General features: G+C 47.3%; 1 protein-coding gene across 1 annotated transcript in view; it reads right to left on the minus strand.

The window, feature by feature from the left end:
• Positions 1-22,748, minus strand: part of TBL1XR1 (transducin beta like 1 X-linked receptor 1) — a 405,824-nt gene that overhangs the window by 308,551 nt on the left and 74,525 nt on the right. Inside the window, 1 exon segment of the mRNA XM_030216860.1 lies at positions 14,214-14,316. Within this exon segment, the coding sequence (XP_030072720.1) occupies positions 14,214-14,271 (58 nt within the window). The 5' untranslated portion in view covers positions 14,272-14,316.

Here is a 22,748-nt window from a genome sequence, read left to right on the forward strand (position 1 = left end):
CAAAAAAAGACCTTCTGAAAACTCTTTTTAATCATTTTCATTAGAAAGAGCATGTTTCAAACCCCTTAAAAAATTAAGGATGGCTTTTCATCGCCTTGTCGATTTATGTAGGCCACTGCTGTCGTATTGTCCGACAGAACTCTGACAGCCAGTCCCTCCAGGGTCGTGTAAAAGGCAAGAAGTACCTGGAATATCGCTTTCAACTCCAAGCGATTGATGGACCACTCTGACTCCTCAGGTGTCCAGAAACCCTGGGCATGCCTTCCCTGGCAATGTGCTCCCCAGCCCTGCAGGCTGGCATCTGTTACCACCAGGCACCAAGAGGGAAGTGCTAGCGGCATTCCTCGCCGCAACATGCTGTCTTGAGAGCCACCACTCCATACTGAGCCGGGCCACAGGGAGCCATGTGAGTCTGCGCTGGTAATCTTGAGATATTGGAGACCATCGTTGAAGCAGGGAACACTGCAGAGATCTCAGATGCGCTCTCGCCCATGGCACCACTTCCAAGGTGGGCGTCATCGACCACAACAGCTGGACTATGTCCCAAGCTCGCGGGCGAGGCATCCTCAGGAGCAGAGAGACCTGGTTCTGAAGCTTGCACCGCCTTTGCTCGGGTAGAAAGACAAACCCCGAGGCTGTGTCGAACTGGACCCCCAAATATTCTAGAGATTGAGAAGGGGTCAGGTGACTTTTGGGTATACTGACGACCCAGCCCACAGATTGAAGTACTGAGACCACTCTGGCTGTTACATGATGACTCTTCTGCAGAGTCCGCTCTGATGAGCCAGTCGTCAAGGTACGGGTGAACCCGGATACCCTCTCGCCTGAGAAAGGCAGCTACTACCACCATTACCTTGGAAAAGGTTCAGGGAGCTGTGGCGAGGCCAAAAGTCAAAGCCCAAAACTGGAAAGGTTTCCAAACACCGCAAACCGGAGAAACCGGTGGTGCGGGGGCCAAATAGGAATGTGCAAGTAAGCTTCTTTCAGGTCCAGAGACGTGAGAAACTCTCCTGGCTGTACCGCCGCAATGACGGAGCACAGGGTTTCCATGCAAAAATGCTGCACTCTTAGTGACTTGTTGAGTTCCTTTAAGTCGAGGATGGGCCGAAAAGACCCTCCTTTTCGCGGCACCACAAAATAACTGGAGTAACGACCGTAGCCAATCTCGGCGGGAGGCACAGGGACCAAAGCCCCGAGGTGCAACAAACCTTGCAAGGTCTTCTCTACCGCCGCCCGTTTGACGGCAGAGCCGCATCGGGACTCCACAAACACGTCTCTCACTGGGGCATTGAATTCTAATCTGTAGCCATCTCTGATCAGGTTCAAAACCCACTGATCTGAGGTAATCTTGACCCATTCCTCGAGAAAGAGGGAAAGACGTCCTCCCACTGCAGGAATCGAGGAGTGGGCCGGCGCACCATCATTGAGAGGGTCGCCCATGAACTCCAGGCCTTGAGCCGGCCGCTGCGGAACATTTGTCCGAGCGAAAGGAGTTCCTCTGCTGAAAACGGGCACACGAAGTAAAACCAGCAGAACGCCCCGGGCGGTACCTTCTAGCTTCACGGAAGCGAGGTCTGGAAGAGGAGGGAACCGCCTGACCCTTGGAAGAAGGCCATGGCCTATCCTCGGGTAAGGGCTGGGGTTTAGCATCCCCCAGGCCCTTAACAATTTTCTCCAACTCCTCACTAAATAGGAGAAGGCCTTGAAAGGGCAACTTCACCAACCTTTGCTTAGAGGCCATGTCAGCCGCCCAATGCCGTAGCCATAGAAAGCGGTGAGCAGCCACCGCCACAGCCATCTGTTTAGCCGAAGCTCTGACCAGATCATAAGAGTGCGTCAGACAAAAATGACAAGGCCGACTCCATCAGCAGTGCCACCTCCGCAAGGGGCTCCGCTCCATCCCCGGGCTGTTCCACTGCTTGTTGCAACCAAGAGAGGCAGGCTCGAGCAGCATAATAACTGCACACAGATGCCCGTAAGGCTAGGCCTGAAATCTCAAAGGACTATTTCATTGCTGATTCCAGACGTCAGTCCTGCATGTCCTTCAGGGCGACCCCTCCCTCTACTAGGAGGGTAGTCTTCTTCATCACAGCTGTGACTAGGGCATCCACTTTAGGCACGGCCAAGCGTGCCAAGTGCTCCTCACTGAGCGGGTATAAGTGCCCCATTGCCCTGGCAACTTTCTAAGGCCCCTCAGGGTCAGCCCATTGAGCCGAAATAAGCTCTTGGATAGAGTCATGCAAACGAAAGGCTCGAGCAGGCTTCTTAGTACTTGCCAACCTCAGATTACCAGAGAAGGCTTCGCCCATCACAGGATCTTCAATAGAGAGAGCCTGTAAGGCATCAGAAATAAGCGCTGGCAGCTCCTCGTGGTGGAAAATCCTAACCGCAATGGGATCATCTGGATCCAGTGGCAATCCTACACCTGCCTCTGGCTCTTCAGACCACGAAGGCCTGCCAGACCCCTCAGAATCCCCACAGCCCGACCACGGGGGGGGGGGGGGGGGGGGTGCCACTCTCTGAAGGGGAATTTACCCTTCTGCGCTTGTCTTGCAGCCAACTGTCTGGGGAAAAAATGCCTGATGGCAATCCCAGGCCAGCCTCCACCAGAGGGGAACCAGGTAGCAACTCAGCGACAGACATCTGCGGCAGAGCTCTTTTTAACATGAACGCTTTATGTAAAAGCAACACAAACTCAGGGGAGAAAGGCTCACCCTGGCCTTCCGTTTCCAATCCGGGGTAAACAGCTCCTCTGGTAGCCTCCATCCGAGGCTCCCCTCCGGCCTCAGACCCCTCCGCTCCTGCGGGGGTCCAGCCATGCGGCGCATCCAAGATGGCGCCCACTGCCAGCTCCACCAAGCGGGAAGAAACATCGCTCGCCATGCTTGGGCTGGCCCTGACGTCTGAAGAGCATGATTTAAAGGGCCCCGCTGCGGATCTGCGCTTGCCACAAAGTGAGCAGCGCTTAACCTCCACAGCCATCGCCAAAAACAGCAGAAAATTTCAAAATGGCGGATTGCACCAAAAACATCCCGATCGCGGACCCTCCCCGGAAGAGCTACAAGACTCTCTTACCTCACCAGACCGAGTCCCAGAGCTCTGGTCACGCTGCACAAACAGAAGGAAGCCTCAGAATCGCAGCGCTAACAAGCGCGTCACTTTTTTTTTTTTTTTTTTTTAATGCTGTGAGGAAAGTTAGAGGCAACAGCTACAGAGGCACTCCGGAGGTACAGGAGAGTGGGAAAGGCAGGGAAAGGACAAACCAATGTGCCTGCATCCACATAGAAGAGTGTGGGAAAGGCAGGGAAAGGGCAAACCTATGTGCCTTTAAAGTGGGCACCACCAGCCACAACACCCCTGCTACAACTGGCCAAAGCACAGGAGCCACCCCAGGCAGATTTCTGAAGAAGCTGAATAAGCTGCATCCACCCTACTGGGGAGATACAGAATACTGAGAGGCAGATGGAGCTAGCTGGCCAAGAGGCACTATAGTTTTCAGTGCTCTCTATCTCCCCCTGCTGGAAGGTGGACACAAGCCATTTCGAAATGGATTCATCTACTTGATGACAAGGAACAGCTGCTTGCAACGAAGAGCTGAGATTTCAAATTTCTACCAAGAGCTTAAAGGCGGTTTCCAGCTTTCTGTCTTGGATGTCCTTAAGAGCAATACCACCCTCTACAGGGAGTGTGGTCCTCTTAATCACTGCCACCACTACAGGATCATCCTTAAGTAGCTGAAGGTTTTTCTAATTCATTCAGAGAGATGGGGTTGAGGTGGGACATTGCCCTGGCTACCTTTAGACTGACATTCGGAGAGGACCACTGCGCAGAATCCCACTTCCGCGTACCCCTATGTACTGGGAAGGATTTGGGAAGCATCTTAGTGCTTGCCATAATAGGAGCCATCATAGGATTGGAAGAAGAAACAGGCAGAGAGCTGAGAGGAAGGAGAGGAGATATTAAGGGCTTCTAAAGCTGTAGTTATTAAAGGAGGCCAGTTCCTCCTTATGAAACATGCAATCATAGGATCATCTACCTCACCTGGCAGCGGTTCTCCCTCCTCCTGAATCTCAGGCACAACAGAATGAAATGAAGCTGCCAATTTACCACCTTCAGAAGACGAGAGGAGAAACATATTCAAATTCAGACACCTGTTCCACACACCTCTTTTAAATGGCATGTCCGATTGCAGAGGCAGTACAGGTTACTGAGACAGAGGTAGGCTGAGAGCATTTAAGAAGATATGCTTGATGCAATAAGGGAAAATTAGGTTCTTACCTTGGTAATTTTCTTTCCTTTAGTCATAGCAGATGAAGCCATTACGTATGGGTTGTGTCCATCAACCAGCAGGGGGAGATAGAGAGCACTCAACTTTTCACAGTGCCTCATGGCAAGCCAGCTCCACTGCCTCTTCAGTATTTGAAGCTTCCAAAGCAGTATGGCAAACCGCAATGGGAATAACATGAACTTTCCTCACAGCGAACGATGGCCCCTTAACAAGGGTATGAACTCAAAAGGAGGGAATGAACACATCCTCCTGGAGGGAATAAACTCGTCCTCCTTATTGTATAACTGGAGGGGATACACGCAACCTCCTGGAGGGAATAAACTCATCCTCCAAAACAAACTGGAGGGAATGGACTCATCCTCCTATAAGTGAACATGAATCCTGAATACTGTTTTCCAATTTTCTCCCAAGGAAGGAACTTCAGGAAACAAGAACAGAACCTGAAACAGATTCACAGCATACAGACAATCATACAGGGAGGGCTCATGGCTTCATCTGCTATGACTAAAGGAAAGAAAATTACCAAGGTAAGAACCTAATTTTCCCTTCCTTGTCATCAAGCAGATGAAGCCATTACGTATGGGATGTAACAAAGCAATCCCTATATAGGGTGGGAACAGGTCACACCACGCGCTAGCACTTGTGCTCCAAAACACGCATCCCTCCTAGCAGCCACATCCAGCCTGTAATGTCGGGCAAAAGAGAGCTTAGAAGCCCATGATGCTGCACTGCATATCTCTTGACGAGAGAGTGCTCCAGTTTCAGCCCAAGAGGAAGAAATCGCTCTGGTAGAATGCGACTTAAAGGCTACAGGCGGAGACCAGCCGGCAAGCAGATAAGCTGAAAAGATAGTTTCTTTGAGCCAGCGGGCAATAGTGGCTTTAGACGCTGGAGACCCTCTGCGAGGACCTGATAGCAAAACAAACAGATGATCAAAGATCCTGAAAGAGATAGTAACTCGCAGATACTGCAGCAGAGTCCTGCGCACATCCAACAGGTGCAACTGCCCAAAAGATTCTGGAAACTCCTCCTTATCAAAGGAGGGCAAGAAAATAGGCTGGTTTAGGTGAAACGCTGAAACCACCTTAGTCATGAAGGAAGGCACGGTCCGAACCATGACCCCGGACTCTGAGAATTGCAGAAATGGGTCTCTACAGGACAGCGCCTGGAGCTCTGACACCAGTCTCACCAAAGTAATGGCCACAAGAAAAACGGCCTTTAGTATCAAATCTTTCTCCGATGCTCGCCAAAGCAGCTCAAAAGGAGAAGCCTGCAGGGCCTTCAAAACTAGCCCCAGGTTCCAAGCTGGACAGGGTGCTCACACGAAAGGCCATAGCCAAAGCACCCCACTAAGAAACCGTGCCACATCTGGATGAGCAGCTAAAGACACGCCTTCAACCTTACCACGAAGGGAGGCCAACGCTGCCACTTGCACCCACAGGGAATTAAAGGCCAAGCCTATTTGTACACCATCCTGCAAAAAGTCCAATATCGGCGAGACAGGAGCCCGCATGGGTGTGATCGCTTTTGAAGCACACCAAGACTCAAACTGGCGCCAACTCCTGGCATAAGCCACGGAAGTGGAACCCTTGCGTGCCTGCAGGAAAGTGGAAATGACTGTTTGAATAGCCTTTGTCCCTCAATTGCCATGCCATAAGACCAAAGCGGCAGGCGTCCTCCATGGCTACCGGGCCCTGTGACAACAGGTTCGGTACCAGAGGTAAAGGAAGGGGAGCCTCCACTAGCATCTGTCGGAGGTACGCATACCAAGGCCTCCTGGGCCAATCCGGGGCGATGAGGACCACTTCTCCTGGGTGCAGCTGAATCCGCAGGAGCACGCGCCCTATCAAGGGCCACAGAGGCCAGGGCTGAGTCAAGGCATCCAACCCTGCTAAGCGAGGATCTCTCCGTCTGCTGAAGAAGCACGGGACTTTGGCATTGGAACTTGTCGCCATAAGATCCATCACGGGCTTGCCCCATTTGGCACATATCTGCAGGAATACTTCGTCTGCTAGTTCCCATTCTGCTGGATCGATCTGATGCCTGCTTAGATAATCAGCTTGCACGTTGCTCTGACCTGCAATGTGAGCTGCCAACAGAAACTGAAGATGCAGCTCGGCCCAGTGGCAAATCTGTTCGGCCTGCGCAGCCAGTGCTCTGCACTGAGTGCCGCCTTGTCGATTTATGTAGGCCACTGCTGTCGTGTTGTCCGACATCACTCTGACAGCCAATCCTTCCAGGGTCACTTGAAAGGCCAGAAGCGCCTGAAACACCGCTTTCAACTCCAGGCGGTTGATGGACCACTCCGACTCCTCGGGTGTCCATAGACCCTGGGCATGCTTCCCCTTGCAATGTGCGTCCCAGCCCTTCAGGCTGGCATCTGTCACTACTAGACACCAATCGGGGAGCACCAGCGGCATTCCTCGCCGCAGCATGCTGTCTGAGAGCCACCACTCCATGCTGAGTCGGGCCGCAGGGAGCCAAGAAATTCTGCATTGATAATCCTGAGAAACTGGGGACCATCTTTGAAGTAGGGAATACTGTAGAGGTCTCAGGTGCGCTCTCGCCCAGGACACCACTTTCAATGTGGCTGTCATCGATCCCAGCAGCTGGACAATGTCCCAAGTTTGCGGGCGGGACATCCTCAGGAGCAGACGGACCTGATCCTGAAGCTTGCACCGCCTTAGCTCGGGTAGGTATACATAGCCCGAGTCTGTGTCGAACCTGGCCCCCAAATATTCTAGAGATTGCGAGGGGGTCAGGTGACTTTGGGCCATATTGACGACCCAGCCTAGAGATTGAAGTACTGAGACCACTCTGGCTGTAGCTTGATAGCTCTCTGTTACAGAGTCTGCTCTGATGAGCCAGTCGTCTAGGTACGGGTGAACCCTGATACCTTCTCGCCTGAGCAAAGCAGCTACTACCACCATTACCTTCGAAAAGGCAAGGCCCGGAACTGGAAATGTTTTCCCAACACCGCAAACCTCAGAAACTTCTGGTGCGGGGGCTAAATTGGTATGTGCAAGTAAGCTTCTTTCAGGTCTAGAGACGTGAGAAACTCTCCTGTCTGTACCGCAGCAATGACGGAGCGCAGGGTTTCCATGTGGAAATGCCGCACTCTCAGGGACTTGTTTAATTCTTTTAAGTCCAAAATAGGGCGAAAAGACCCACCTTTTCACGGCACCACAAAGTAGATGGAGTATCGGCCGTAGCCGTGTTCGGCGGAAGATACCGGGGACACGGCCCCTAACTGAATCAGACCTTGCAAAGTCTCCTCTACCGCTGCCCGTTTGGCGGCAGAACCGCATCGGGACTCCACAAACACGTCTCTTACTGGGGCGTTGAATTCTATTCTGTAGCCATCTCTGATCAGGTCCAGAAACCACTGATCTGAGGAAATATTGGCCCACTCCTCGGCAAAGAGGGAAAGACGTCCTCCGATGACAGGAAGCGAGGAGGGGGCCGGCGCACCATCATTGAGAGGGTCGCCCCTGAACTCCAGGCCTAGAGCCGGTGGCTGCGGAACGCTTGTCCGAGCGAAAGGAGTTCCTCTGCTGAAAAACGGGCACGAGAAGTGAACCCAGCAGAACGCCCCGGGTGGTACCTTCTAGCTTCATGGAAGCGAGGCCTATAAGAGGAGTGGACCGTCTGGCCCTTGGAGGAAGGCCTCGGCCTATCTTCGGGCAAGCGCTGGGGTTTAGGATCTCCCAGGCCTTTAACAATTTTTTTTTCCCCAACTCGCCACCAAATAGGAGAAGGCCTTGAAAGGGCAACTTCACCAACCTTTGCTTAGAGGCCATGTCCGCTGCCCAATGTCGTAGCCAAATAAGACGGCGAGCCGCCACTACTACTGCCATTTGTTTAGCCGAAGCTCTGACAATATCATAAAGGACATCAGCCAAAAAGGACAAGGCCGACTCCAGCCGCGGAGCCACATCCGAGAAGGGCTCCGCTCCATCTCCGGGCTGTTCCACTGCCTGTTGCAACCAAGCCAGGCAGGCTCTAGCAGCATAACAACTGCATGCAGACGCCTGAACAGTAAGACCTGCAATTTCAAAGGACCGTTTAAGTGCTGCTTCCAGCCTACGGTCTTGTATATCCTTCAGGGCAACTCCTCCTTCCACATGGAGGGTAGTTCTCTTTGTCACCGCAGTGACTAGGGCATCTACTTTAGGCCTTGCAAAGCGAGCCAAATGCTCCTCACGCAGAGGGTATAATTACCCCTTAGCCCTGGAAACTTTCAAAGGTCCCTCGGGGTCAGCCCACTGAACGGAAATAAGCTCTTGGATGGAGTCATGCAAAGGAAAGGCTCGAGCAGGCTTTTTGGTACTAGCCATCCTAGGATTCACAGAGGAAGCCGTGCCACTGTCAGGCTCTTCAATAGAAAGGACCTGTAGGGCATCTGAAATAAGTGCTGGCAGCTCATCACGGTGGAAAATCCTCAACGCGGAGGGATCATCCAGATCCTGTGGTAATTCTGCACCTGACTCTGGTTCCTTAGACCACGAAGGCCTGCCAGAACTCTCCGGATCCTCACAGCCCGACCACGGGGGGGGGGGGGGGGGGGGGGGGGGTGAGGAGGTGCACCACAATCTGAAAGGGAATTAGCCCTTCTTCGCTTTTCTTTATGCCAATTATCAGGGAAAATAGCCTCAGCGGGCAGTCCCAGGCCAGAATCCACCCGGGGGGGGGGGGGGGGGGGGGGAACGACGACAATAGAAGGGGCCTCAAACGACCCTTGAGGGAGAGCTCTTTTCAGCATGTATGCTTTATGCAATAACAACACAAAATCAGGGGAGAAAAACTCGCCCTGGGCACCCAGATCCCGTCCGGGGCTAGCCGCTCCCTGAATAGCCTCAATTTGAGGTCTCCCCCCCCCCCAGGCTCAGGGCTCTCCGTCTCTACAGAGGCCGCATCATGTGGAGAATTCAAAATGGCGTCCGCTGCCAGCTCTGAGCTGGAAGAATCATCTCTCGCCATGCTTGGGCCGGCTCTTACACCTGTACAGCATGATTTACAGAGCCCCGCTGCTGATTTGCGCTTGCCACACCGGGAACAGCGCTTTACATTCTCTGCAGCCATCGCTGAAAACAGCATGAAAATTCAAAATGGCGGTTTCGCGCCAAAAACGATTGCGGGCCTACCCTGGAGGAGTTAGAAAACACTCTTACCTCACCGGACCGAATATCACAGCTCCGGTCCCATAGAAGAATCAAAGGAAAACCTCTGTTCCATTTTTTTTTTTTTACGCTGTGAGGAAAGCAGAGGTAATAAGAACTCCGGAGGCTCAGATGAGTGGGAAAGGTGAACCATTGTGCCTGCATCCACTGAGTGGGAAAGGACAGGGAAAAGCAAGCTATGTCCACATCCACGGGGGCATGGGTAAGGCAGGGAAAGGGCTGACCTATGTGCCTTCAAAGTGAAGCTGCTATAGCCTCTAACACCCTGGCTAACAACGGGCAAGCCAGGAGCCACCCCCAGGCAGATTTTTGATGGAGCTCGAAGAAGCTGCAGCCACCCTGCTTGGGGAGATAGAGAATACTGAAGAGGCAGTGGAGCTGGCTGGCCATGAGGCACTGTGAAAAGTTGAGTGCTCTCTATCTCCTCCTGCTGGTTGATGGACACAACCCATACGTGATGGCTTCATCTGCTTGATGACAAGGAAATAAATTCTGGGGAAAACATATCCTGAGCGGAAGTACCTGCAACTGGAGGCAGAGCTGAATGTAACCCGACTGACCCAGAAGGGAAAGCACCGGCAGCACTGCTCTCACTCGCAGGCACAAAATTGCAGGAATCTGAAATGGCCGCCATAACTGAAGAAACAGAAGCAACTGAATCCTGTGGAAACCACAAAGCCAACTCCCTCGCACAGGAAACCAAGGGCTCCACAAGTCCCATGGCACTATCTGACTCAGTAGTGGCCGAAAAACAAACACACTGCCCCAATGCAGCTCTTCGCATCCTACAGCAAGAGCAGCGTTTAACTATCTCAGCCACCGTACAACACAAGCTAAAAATAAAACTGAGTCAGCAAACCCAATGAGGTAGGAGAATTTACAGTGGTACTCACTCCAAAAAAATCTGCATACACTGGTGCCACTAAATCTTACCAGCTTCTCTGTGTGAAACACAAGTGCTGCCCAGAAGGAATACTGAAAGAACCCCCTGATCAATAAAGTCACAGCAGCCTCAAAACTGTAGTCTCTGTTGACGCCTTAAAAAAAAACACGCACACCCCTCTGTGAGAATGGAAACTGGAGGAGAAAGCAGCAAGAGAGGGAAGGGGGGAGAGACCTGTCACCACCATGTGTACCCCAAGGGTAGGCTGAAACAGGGGCGTATCTGCGTGGGGCCTCAGGGGCCTGGGCCCCCGCAGATTTCGCCCTGGACCCCCCTACCGCTGCCAACCCTCCCCCTCCGTTGCTCGCCTACCTTCGCTGGCGGGGGACCCCAACCCCCGCCAGCCGAGGTCCGCGTCCTCCTGCCGCTGCCGGCTGCCTTTGGTCCTTTCATTTGTCCATTGAAGCTGGCGCCGACGAAAGTTTCTTTTGAGTCTGACGTCGCTGCACGTTGTACGTGCAGGACGTCAGGCTCAGAAAATGTTTCTGAGTCTGATGTCCTGCACGTACAACGTGCAGCGACGTCAGAGTCAAAAGAAACTTTCGTCGGCGCCAGCTTCAATGGACAAATGAAAGGACCAAAGGCAGCCGGCAGCGGCAGCGGCAGGAGGACGCGGACCTCGGCTGGCGGGGGTTGGGGTCCCCCGCCAGCGAAGGTAGGCAAGCAACGGAGGGGGAGGGTTGGAAATGGTAGCAGCTGGGGGGAGGGGGATCGGCAATGGCAGCGGCTGCGGCGGCGGGGGGGGGGCTATAATGTGCCCCCTCACTCTGGCCCTGGCCCCCCCTACCGCCGCAGTTCAGATACGCCCCTGGGCTGAAATATAAACCTAAAACACAAGGAATAGCCTAGTGGTTAGTGCAGTGGACTTTGATGCTGGGGAACTGAGCTCGATTCCCACTGCAGCTCCTTGTGACTCTGGACAAGTCAATTAACCCTCCATTGCCCCTGGTACAAAATAAGTACCTGAATATATGTAAACCTCTTTGAATGTAGTTGCAAAAAAACTCAGAAAGGCAGTATATATCAAGTCCCATTTCCCTTTCCCCCTGTTCAACTGACATAGGAAACCCAGAACAGGAGCAACATTAGCAGAAGAAACCAGGAGCTTGTGAGAGACTGTCCACCGCCTGCTGGAGATAGATATACACTAACTGACCAAGGAGCACACCATCCTATATGACAGAGTTCAGTTGCCCTCTATCCCAACCTGCTGGTAGATGGTCATAACCCACAAGTCTCTGGATTCCTCTGCTGCCAATGACAAGGAAATACTGATTCCTTAATAAAACATTCTCCTTGAATAGGAAGGTTTGTGATTTGTGAAAATTTGTGATTTGTGAATTTGCCAAAGTTTAGAGTGAGAGACTAATTAGTGACGGATAAATACATAATCCTGATGATTTATAATCTGATTTCGCCTTCTGGCTTTGTCTGTTCTGACCCTGTTGAAACCTGTGAAGCTGTGGGCTACGGGATGTAGGGTGGGTTTGGGGAAGGAAGGAGAGAGAGAGAAATGTTGGACATGGAGGTGGAGGGGAGGGAGAGAGAGGGAGCAACGTGGAACCCAGCCTCATACATGGATCACAGCATTTTTTGCCATTTTTAGTCCTAAAACAGCCCTCAACTTGTACAAGAGATTTGATTTATTGACAAGCATATACAGTACTTGCTGGCAGAAGGAGATAAGTTCACTCCATTACAAAATCTTCCAAAAACACAGCCACCTGAAGCTGGCAGCTGAACCTAAGATGTTAAGGCATTTGCAGAGCCTTTGTTGAATTCAATTTTAACTTTTCTTGGTGGCTTTTACAATAAATAATTTGTTTGTGATTATTTAAGGGGCCTAACCTTTTAAAGTGCCAGCGCCGCTTGAGATTACCAATCATAGTTTCATGCCATCCTAAATGAGGTGATTTGGATTCTGCTCACTTGACAAAGTATCCAAGTTCCCAAATGTGGCCTGTTGCTTTCATCTGGCAACTGCATTTATTATCCCAATTTATACTGCAATAAAAAGCCACACAGGAGAAGGCAGTATATAAAAGTGTTAAACAAACATGCGTGCATCTTTTCCAAACAATTCCTTGAAAAATTTTGTTCTCATGGTTCATGAATATGGACATGAGACATACATGAAAGACTCTGCAAGCGAGCATGAACATAATCAATAACAAAAGAAAAAAAAAGGGGGAGGCAAGCCAATGGGCCTTTTTAATCTTTATACTTATGCCTTTAGTTGATAGATAAACCAACTCAGGAGCCGATGCAGAAAACCGCACATTAGATGGCTCAGTACACAGCCTCTAAATCGAGCTCAAAAAAAAAAACATGGGAATGTTATTCTGTGGATAAGTGGATTAGGTATCAGCCTCGCAAACGTTTCTTGCAAATAAAGCTTTTATGATGCCGATATTTATACACAAAACATTGTAGTACATGTGTGGATACAATTTTCAATTTTTTTCCTGCTTGGTCTTATGCGCATAACTGTCACCTCCCAGTCGGTCTTAAAACTTGGGCGTACTGCTATGGCTTGCAACAAAAAGAGAAAAAAATTGGCATTAAATCCCCAAAATTGCCATTTAATCACCTCAACAAACCCTTCTATTCCTCTTCAGATCTGACACTCAAGTTTGCCTTAAAGCAGTATTGCTCAAACTTCTCGCAGCCACAGCAATGTCTATAACCCTACCGAGGCACATCATGATGATCCACTCATGTAATGCCTACCCCAAACATAGCATGTGTGACCCCATTTAGTAAGCAATGCCTTAAAAGTCTTCTGTGTACTTCTCTTTATTGAGGCCGAATAGCTAAGTCTTGTTACTATTCATTTTAATATGCTGTGCGCTAGTGTCCTAAGCACAGATTCTCTGTAGTATTATCTTCTGCATAAAACAGTTCCCTGCATTTTGCAGCCATAAAATCGCAAGCAGACATCTCACCAACTCTGTGCTTCCACCCACATTATCTTTCTGCATCGGCTCCTCGGTCATTAACAATTCATATGACATGCTGTTAACAATGATAATCATATTCAGGTTTCCAACCAAGGGGTCCAAGTACTAAGCACTTTTCCCATAGACAATATATAAAAAATCTTTAACTCGTACCTAAATATTAATTTACATGCATAAATAAAGGGGATAATTCTAAAAAGAGTCAACTAGCTTTAGGCAGCAAGGAGATGCATAAATGGTGGAATTCTACTCACTTACATGCATAATTGAACACATATGCATGTAAATGAGCAGTTTCCAGCTAAGCTGTGTTCTGTTAAGTACGTGCCTAAATGCAGTGGCACACACTTTGCAGGTGGATGTTCATGTGGACAGAGCTGGGTGAAGTGTGGGTGGGGAACATAACTGACAGCATAGATTATAAAATTGTATAATCTATATGCAGTCTTTTGCAATCCAGGTGCGAGCATTTATAGCAGTTCTATGGCTGGGGTGTCCTTGCCTTATTACATAAGCATGTTTTCAACTACTTACACTACTATTCTATAGAGAACAGTAGGCATATACTTTTCTTTATAGAATAGGCTTCAAGCAGGCATTTTCCTAGTGTAGGCATACTCTTACAGAACCACCCTTCATAGTGCACAGTGCAGAAAGTTTTATATACTGTATACCATGAAAATTCTAATGAATTGCAAATGTGTTTTAGTCATTTAAGTTTAAATATTCACTATTTGCAATTTTCCACAATTAGTAGAATAAATGCATTTTCATAAACAAGGAAAAACACAATCAAGAATTACCTTAGTCCAAAAAATTAATGTGCAGTCTATAAAACTCACCCGACTCCTGCAAATATCTATAAACCAAGAAGTTGACCTCATCACTGCTTATACTCATCTTTAGTCTCACTTAAACCATGAGGTCCCAGCAAATGTTATTTCCCTAAAAAGAAACACATATGATATTTTGTATCAATATACTTCAATTTTCAGTTCATATTTAACTTTTCAAATTAAATTACCTTATTCTTTCAAATTCTAGGAATGTGCACAGAAAAAGTTTCTGTTTTCTTAGTTTTTGACTCGTCCACACATTCAGTCATTTTCAGATCCCAAATGATCCGTTTCCATGAAAACCAATGGGGCTTTTCCATCCACTTTCAATGAAATGTGCTTGAAACTGGAGTGGAGGAGCAGCCTAGTGCTTAGAGCTTGGGGCTGAGAACAAGGGAACCCAAGGTTCAAAATCCACTGATGCTCTATTGCAGGGGTGTTCAATGTCTGTCCTTGAGGTCCGCAACCCATTCAGGTTTTCTACAATGAACATGCATGGAACTATGCATATCAATTACATATAATGGAGAACAGTGCGTGCAAATAGATCTCATGCATATTCATTGGGGAAATTCTGAAAATGTCGAAGACTGACATTAAACATCTTTGCTCTATTGACTCAGGCACAAACTTTGAATTTGTATGGAAAAATTAGGTCTTACCCGCTAATTTAATTTCCTTTAGTCCCTTATGAACCAGCCCAGCAGGACTGATGGGTTGTGTACGCCTTCCAGCAGTAGAGACTAAGAAAAATGTTTCTTGAGAGAGTAATAAGACCCCAACTCAGCCTTAGCAAGCCAAGCTCAGCCCTAGCAAGTCTTAGTATTGCAGTAACAAAGAACTGCTGGGTTCCACAGCCACACACAAAGTGAAATAACTATGCTGGCGTTCGATCACCACCAATGACGTGTGAAAACAATAGCATTTTTGTACAATTTAGTTTGTTTTCATAACTTTTTTTAAACAGAGTGAAACTACAACTGTCCCCAAAGAGAAAACAGCAAAGATCACCAAAACTAACGCAATCTGCCTATGGAGGGAGCTGGGCCAGTCAGGAGGGGCTAAAGGAAAGCAAATTAGCAGGTTAAGACCTAATTTCTCCTTCCTTAGCGTCCCTCTGGACCAGCCCAGCAGGACTGATGGGAAGTACAAAAGCGGTCAATTAAGGGAGGGACCCTAACAGTCTGCAGAAAGCACTCACCACACAAAAAATACATCCTGACGCTTCTGGACATCCACTCTGTAATGTTTGACAAACGAATGCAAGGACGATCAGGTGGCCGCTCTGCAAATATCTACTGGAGAACACAAAGAAAACCTCCAACCAGGAAGCAGCCTGTCCTCTAGTAGAATCAGTTTTAATGCCATCCATAACTGGCCTGCCTTTCAATATGTATACAGAACCAATTGCTTCCTTAATCCACGTGGCGAACATAGCCTTAGACGCCACCATACCTCTGCGACTACCCCCAACCAATTCAAAAAGACAGTCCAACCAAAGAAAGTTCTCCATCCGCCGCACATAAGTGCTGCCATACTGGGACAGACCGAAAGATCCATCAAGCCCAGTATCCCGTTTCCAAAAGTGGCCAATCCAGGTCACAAGTACATGACAAGATTCCCAAAACAGTACAATGCATTTTATGCTGCTTATCCTAGAAATAAGCCGTGGATTTTCCCAAATCCATTTTAATAATGTCATATGGACTTTTCTTTAGGAAGCTACACAAACCTTTTTAAACCCCTCTAACTTCTTTTACCACATTCTCTGGCAACAAATTCCAAAGTTTAATTACATGTTGAGTGAATTAATTATTATTATTATTATTTATTGCATTTGTATCCCACCTTATCCCACCTATTTGCAGGCTCAAAGTGACTTACACAGTTTTGTTATACACAGTTAATCCATTAATATTTTCTCTGATTCGTTTTAAATTTACTACTTTGTGGCTTCATTGCGTGCCCAGTCCTAGTAGTTCTGGAAAGAATAAACAATGATTCACGTCTACCCATTCCACTCCACTCAGTATTTTAAATACCTCTATCATATCTCCCCTCAGCCGTCTTTTCTCCAAGCTGAAGAGCCCAAGCGTTTCAGCCTTTCCTCACAGGGAAGTTGTCACATCCCCTTTATCATTTTCATCGCCCTTCTCTATACCTTTTCCAATTCCACTATACCTTTTTTGAGATGCGGCGACCAGAACTGTACACAATATTCAAGGTGTGGTCAAACCATGGAGCGATACAAAGGCATTATAACATCCTCGTTTTTATTTTCCATACCTTTCCTAATAATGTCTAACATTCTATTTGCTTTCTTTGCCGATGAAGCACACTGAGCAGAGGGTTTCAAAGTATCGTCAACGACTCCTAGATCCTTTTCCTGGTCGGTGACTCCTAATGTGGAACCCTGCATTACATAGCTATAGTCTGAGTTCTTCTTTCCCACATGCATCACTTTGCACTTGCTGACATTAAACATCATCTGCCATTTGGATGCCAAGTCTCCCAGTCTCATAAGGTCGTCTTGCAATTTCTCACAATCCTCTTGCGATTTAACAACTTTGAATAACTTTGTGTCGTCAGCAAATTTAATTACCTCACTAGTTATTCCCATGTATAGATCATTTATAAATATGTTAAAAAAGCAGCAGTCCCGAATGGTAGGGGCGGAGTCAAGATGGCGGCCTAACTCGAGCGTTTGCTAGGAGCTATCTTTTTTTTCCCCCAATTAAATATTAATGCCTCATACTAAGAGGAAGGGGGTGGTAAAGGCCGGGCTGCCGCTGGCGAGAACCTCTTCTCCTGTCCAACAAACGCTTCATCGTTATGCTACGAGCTCCCCGATTAATATTGGGTTGGTGAATCCTGCTGTGTCGGTAGTCGGAGGAGCAGCACCGTCACCTGGAAATGAGACACCATTATCACCACCAAGCTCCGACTTACCACCCTGTCCTGCGACCCTTTGAAGCAAAGTACAAGGGATATCCGAACCGGAAGTCGGTAGTGGTATAGCTTTGCGCAGCAGTCCCTCGCTTCAAGGCGCAGAAGATATCAACATGGAAGCTTTGACTCCCAGGGAGGTAACATTACAATCTATTTGGTTAGCTCTACAAAATTTGACTGTTACTGTTACAAAAGCTGCACAAGAAACAACTATGTTGGTGAATAAAGTAGACTCCCTAACCTAGGCCCTTGAGGAAGTCAAGCAAGATATGACGACACGGATATCACAAGTACAGCTTGATTATCAAACTTTGAAAACCACCACGGAGCTTTTGATTAAAGATAAGACTATGATTGCTCGCAAAATAGAACAGACTGAAAATTTCAATCGGCGTTTGAATCTTAGGATTTTGAATTTTTCTTTGGCCAGAGGGATATCAGCAATTGATTTATTTAAAAAATACTTGATGGAATTTCTTCTATATCCAGAAGCTGCGATCCCACTGGTCAATAAAATATATTATCTTTCGTTATCCAAAAAAATGAATAACAGAATACCTCTGCAACAAAATCCTGAGTTGGATATTTCAAATATTTCAGAATTTCTTGAGGAATCTCTAACAGAAATTAAAGAACACCGAACTTTACTTATCTCTTTTGTTTTTGAGCAAGATTTAAACGCCTTAATGAAGTTATTCTTTAAAAAACTCTTTAAAAACTTTTTGCGGACAAAAGATCTGGATTTTTCCGGATGTCACAAAGACAACTCAAGAAAGACGTAGAGACTTTTTGGCTTTTAGAGAGGAGGTTAAGGCAATGGGAGCCTCATTTTTGTTGACGTATCTGTAAATGTTGTGTGAAATTTCAGGGTAACAAATATATATTTTTTGATCCAGCCCAATTACGGATTTTCATTGAAGCTAAGAAGATCACTAAATAGACTGTACATTAATAAAATTGACGGAGAAAATGTTAGAATATTCGGGTGATAGGCCAGGCCGTATGTTAGAAATGTAATCTTTGGAATTTTTTTTTCTATATTCCTTATATAATTCTCGTCTTACGAACTCAGCCCCCACAATTCTCTGTTTGTGGTCTAAGAAGGCTAATATATTTTCCTTTTTTTGTCTTATGCTTGATTTTTCTTTGTATTTTAGAATAAGATATTGCCGGCTATTTTTCTGTTTATAAGTGAATCTTATAAATGTAAATGTTTAAAATAATAAATAAATAATTTAAAAAAAAAAGCAGCAGTCCCAACACTTGCCCCTGCAGAACCCCACTATCTACCTTTCTCCATTGAGAATACTGATCATTTAACTACTCTCCGTTTTCTATCCTTTAACCAGTTTTTAATCCACAATAGAACACTTCCTCCTAGTCCATGACTTTCCAATTTCCTCTGGAGTCTTTCATGGGGTACTTTGTCAAAAGCCTTTTGAAAATCCAGATACACAATATTGACTGGCTCACCTTTAACCACATGTTTGTTCACCCCTTCAAAGAAATGTAGATTGGTGAGGCAAGATTTCCCTTCACTAAATCCATGTTGGCTTTGTCTCATTAATCCATGCTTTGAATATGCTCTGTAATTTTGTTCTTTATAACAGTCTACCATTTTGCCCAGCACCGACATCAGACTCACCAGTCAATAATTTCCAAGATCACCTCTGGAACCCTTTTTAAAAATAGGCATTACACTGGCCACCCTCCAATCTTCCAGTACCATGCTTGATTTTGAAGATAAATTACATATTAGTAACAATAGTTCTGCAAGTTCATTTTTCAATTCTATCAATACTCTGGGATGTTTACCATCCAGTCCTAGCAATTTACTACTCTTCAATTTGTCAAATTGCCCCATTACATTTTCCAGGTTTACAGAGATTTGATTCAGTTTCTCTGACTCGTCAGCACTGAATACCATTTCTGGTACCAGTATCTCTCCCACATCTTCCTCAGTGAAGACCGAAGCAAAGAATTAATTTAATCTCTCTGCTATGACCTATGCTATGATTCTTTTGACGGCTTCTTGCTTTTAATATACCTAAAAAAGTTTTTACTTTGCATTTTTGCCTCCCATATAATCTTCTTTTCTAAGTCTCTCTGCCTTTTTTTATCAGCGCTTTGCGCGCACGACCAACTGAATGCTTTAAAATTCTCTTATTTCAGGACAGGAAGCCCGGCTTGGCATCAAATCTTTAAAACTGACTACAGCCCCAGGACCTGATGGTTTGGGCCAGAATACTACCACATTCTATCTGACTTAGCGATACTGCCTTTGAGAGCTCTGTTTAATGGATTAGGAAAGGAGGGTCTGAGCTTACATCAAAATTTGGTACATATTGTGTTACTACCCAAACCGGGTAAAGACCCAGTTCGTACCTGCCCATTTTGCTCTTTAAACCAGGATTTTAAGCTTTCAGCAGCTATACTTGCTCAAAGACTGAATGCAGTCAACACTTATTGTGCTTGGGGATCAGGTGGGCTTTGTACCCAGCCGCTATGCCTCTATGAATCTTATGCGGGCATTGGTAGTCAGCTATTCATGAACATAGGAGGAAGGGGGAGTCTGGAGGCTATAGAGGGTTTGGACATGGAGAAAGCTTTCGATTGCGTAACTTGGCAGTACCTCTTCTGGGTATTAGAACATTTTGGATTACAGGGGTCCTTTATAGACTGGATGGTAGTCAGCTATTCATGAACATAGGAGGAAGGGGGGGTCTGGAGGCTATAGAGGGTTTGGACATGGAGAAAGCTTTCGATTGCGTAACTTGGCAGTACCTCTTCTGGGTATTAGAACATTTTGGATTACAGGGGTCCTTTATAGACTGGATTTCTACTCTTTACAACCTCCCAAGGGCACAATTATTGATCAATGGTAAACTGATAGTTTCTCTCTGCAGTGGGGGAAGAGACGGGGTGCCCTTTGTCTCCGTTAATCTTTCTGCTGGCTACTGAACCTTTGACCATTAAAATGTGTTGCAGTTGACTTCCGGTGGAGCCGTCAGTCAAGATGATCACTAAAACTTAAGCTCCTGACAGCCCCAATTGTGGCTCCCAAATTTTGGCGACCAAGATACTTCCCCACGGCCCTAGAAGGGAAAATTAGGTTCTTACCTTGGTAATTTTCTTTCCTTTAGTCACAGCACATGAATTCATTAACTGATGGGTTGTATCTGCCTAACAGCAGGTGGAGATAGAGAACACTGAAAAGCTACAGTGACCCTGGACGTTTAGCTCCTCCTGCCTTCAGTATATGAAACTTCCAAAGCAGAGTAAATAAAGGTAAAACATCGTAAACTATCCTCACAGTGAACAAACGCCCCAGAACCGGAGCACTAACCAAACAAAGGAGGGACTATCTCAACCTCCTGCAATAGAACAGCATGTAGAAACTCAGAGCTGGTCTTCAATTCCTCCCAATGATATACAATATCTACATGAAAGATCTGAACAAAAAACAAAACCAGACAGGGAGGGATCATGGATTCATCTGCTGTGACTTGTAACCAGGTACCTCTCTTGTGCAGCCAAGGATAGAACAATCTCCTCCAGCCACAGGCTCCCGGTACAGTGAAGAAACAGATGTCCACCAATAACTTCAATCTTAAGAACTTTTATTCCATCCAAGTTTCTAGTACACAGTTCCAATAGCAGCATAGCACATACCAGGATTCAATACAGGCTTCAGTCTGGGCTCTTTATCCAGGGCACAATAAACAGTAATTCAATTCCCCAGACAAACAGTTCTTCCAGTTCATCATCACAGTCCAGTCACCAAGCAGCAGTTCCTACCTTCTATCCTCTTTACCTTCAGGAGAGTTCAATATTTTAGGGACTCCTTCTACCCAAGGGTTTTCCCCTGCATCAGCTTCACAATGAATTCAATACTTTTGGGACTTCCTCTCACCGAAGAAATCTCAGCCTGCTTCAGTACTTTAGGGACCTCCTTGCCCAAGGATTCTCAGCCTGTAACTGTCAGTACTTTAGGGACCTCCTTGCCCAAGGGTTTTCAGCCTGCAACTCCTTCTCTCCTTCTGCTTCTCTCTCCTGAACTGAACTCCACTGCTGGGACTCCTTCCCACCTGCCTAATCAATCCCTGGCCTCAGCTACCACCACCAATCATTCCCCTTCCATTAGCTTCCTCACACCCCAAACCAGCTGAGTTGAGCATTAAACTAATGAGACCAATGATGAGCTCCTGCACACAGGGTTTCCCAACTCTCTTTCCGCCTAGTGGCAGCCACTCTACACAACCTGCCAGCTTACACCCATGCCTTCCCTGATTGCAGCTAGGAGTCCAGTCCGGGTTCTTCATCTCACCCTCTGGCTCCTTGCCTGCAGTGCCTTCTGGGACTTATAGTTCAGACAAACTGCCTTAACCCAACTATCCTGGAGGTGACTATCACAGACTAAAGGAAAGAAAATTACCAAGGTAAGAACCTAATTTTCTCTTCCTTGTCCTCAGCAGCAGATGAATCCATTAACTGATGGGATGTACAAAAGCACTCCCTACATAGGGTGAGAACAGGCAACTCCACGAGCAAGCACCAGCGCCCCAAAATGCGTGTTCTGCTTCGCAGCCACATCCAGCCTGTAATGCCGTACAAACGAGAGCTGAGAAGCCCAAGTAGCCGCACGACAGATCTCTTGAAGAGAAAGGACACCCGTTTCAGTCCACGAGGAGGAAATCGCTCTCGTGGAATGCGTTTTAAACGCTTCAGACGGAGCCCGTCCTTAAAGCAGATATGCAGAAAAAATGACTTCCCTGAGCCAACGGGCTATAGTGGCCTTAGACGCCGTACACCCGCATCGAGGACCTGTCAACAATATAAAAAGATGATCAGAAGTCCTGAAGTCATTTGACATCTGTAGATACTGCAACAGAGCCCTGCGGACATCCAAAAGACTCAATTGCTTAAAGGAATCCGGAAAGTCCTCCCTAGAAAAGGAAGGTAGAAAAATGGGCACGTACTGCAAAGCCCCGCTGCTGACCTGCGTTTACCACAGCGGGAGCAGCGCTTAACTGTTTCAGCAGTCATCGCCCGACAGCACGGAAATACAGAAATAAAATGGCGGCCTCGCACCAACTTACCCTGCACACAGGACGCTGTCCACAGGAACCTCCCCGGAGGAGCTGGGCACCACTCTCACCTCGGAAGACCGAGTCAACGAGCTCCGGTCAGGCTGCACAGAACCAAAATCTCTGGAGAAAGCCTCAGAACAGCAATGCTGAATAAGCGCGTCCTTTTTTTTTTTCCACACTGTGAGAGAAGTTGGAGGCAGGCAGCAAACGAGGGACAGGGAACAAAACCAAGTATGCCTTCAAAGTGGGCACCACCAGCCACAACACCCCCGCTCTACTGGCAAAGCACAGAAGCCACCCCAGGCAGGGATCCAGGAGCTGATCAAGCAACGTCCACACCTGCTGGAAGATAGAGATACACTGAAGGCAGGAGGAGCTAGATGTCCAGGGTCACTGTGACTTTTCAGTGTTCTCTATTGCCACATGCTGGTAGGCCGATACAACCCATCAGTTAATGGATTCATCTGCTGCTGAGGACAAGGAATTTGTCTAATCAGTTTTT

The sequence above is a fragment of the Microcaecilia unicolor genome, chromosome 10 (assembly GCF_901765095.1).
Source record: "Microcaecilia unicolor chromosome 10, aMicUni1.1, whole genome shotgun sequence".
Taxonomy (NCBI): Eukaryota; Metazoa; Chordata; class Amphibia; order Gymnophiona; family Siphonopidae; genus Microcaecilia; species Microcaecilia unicolor.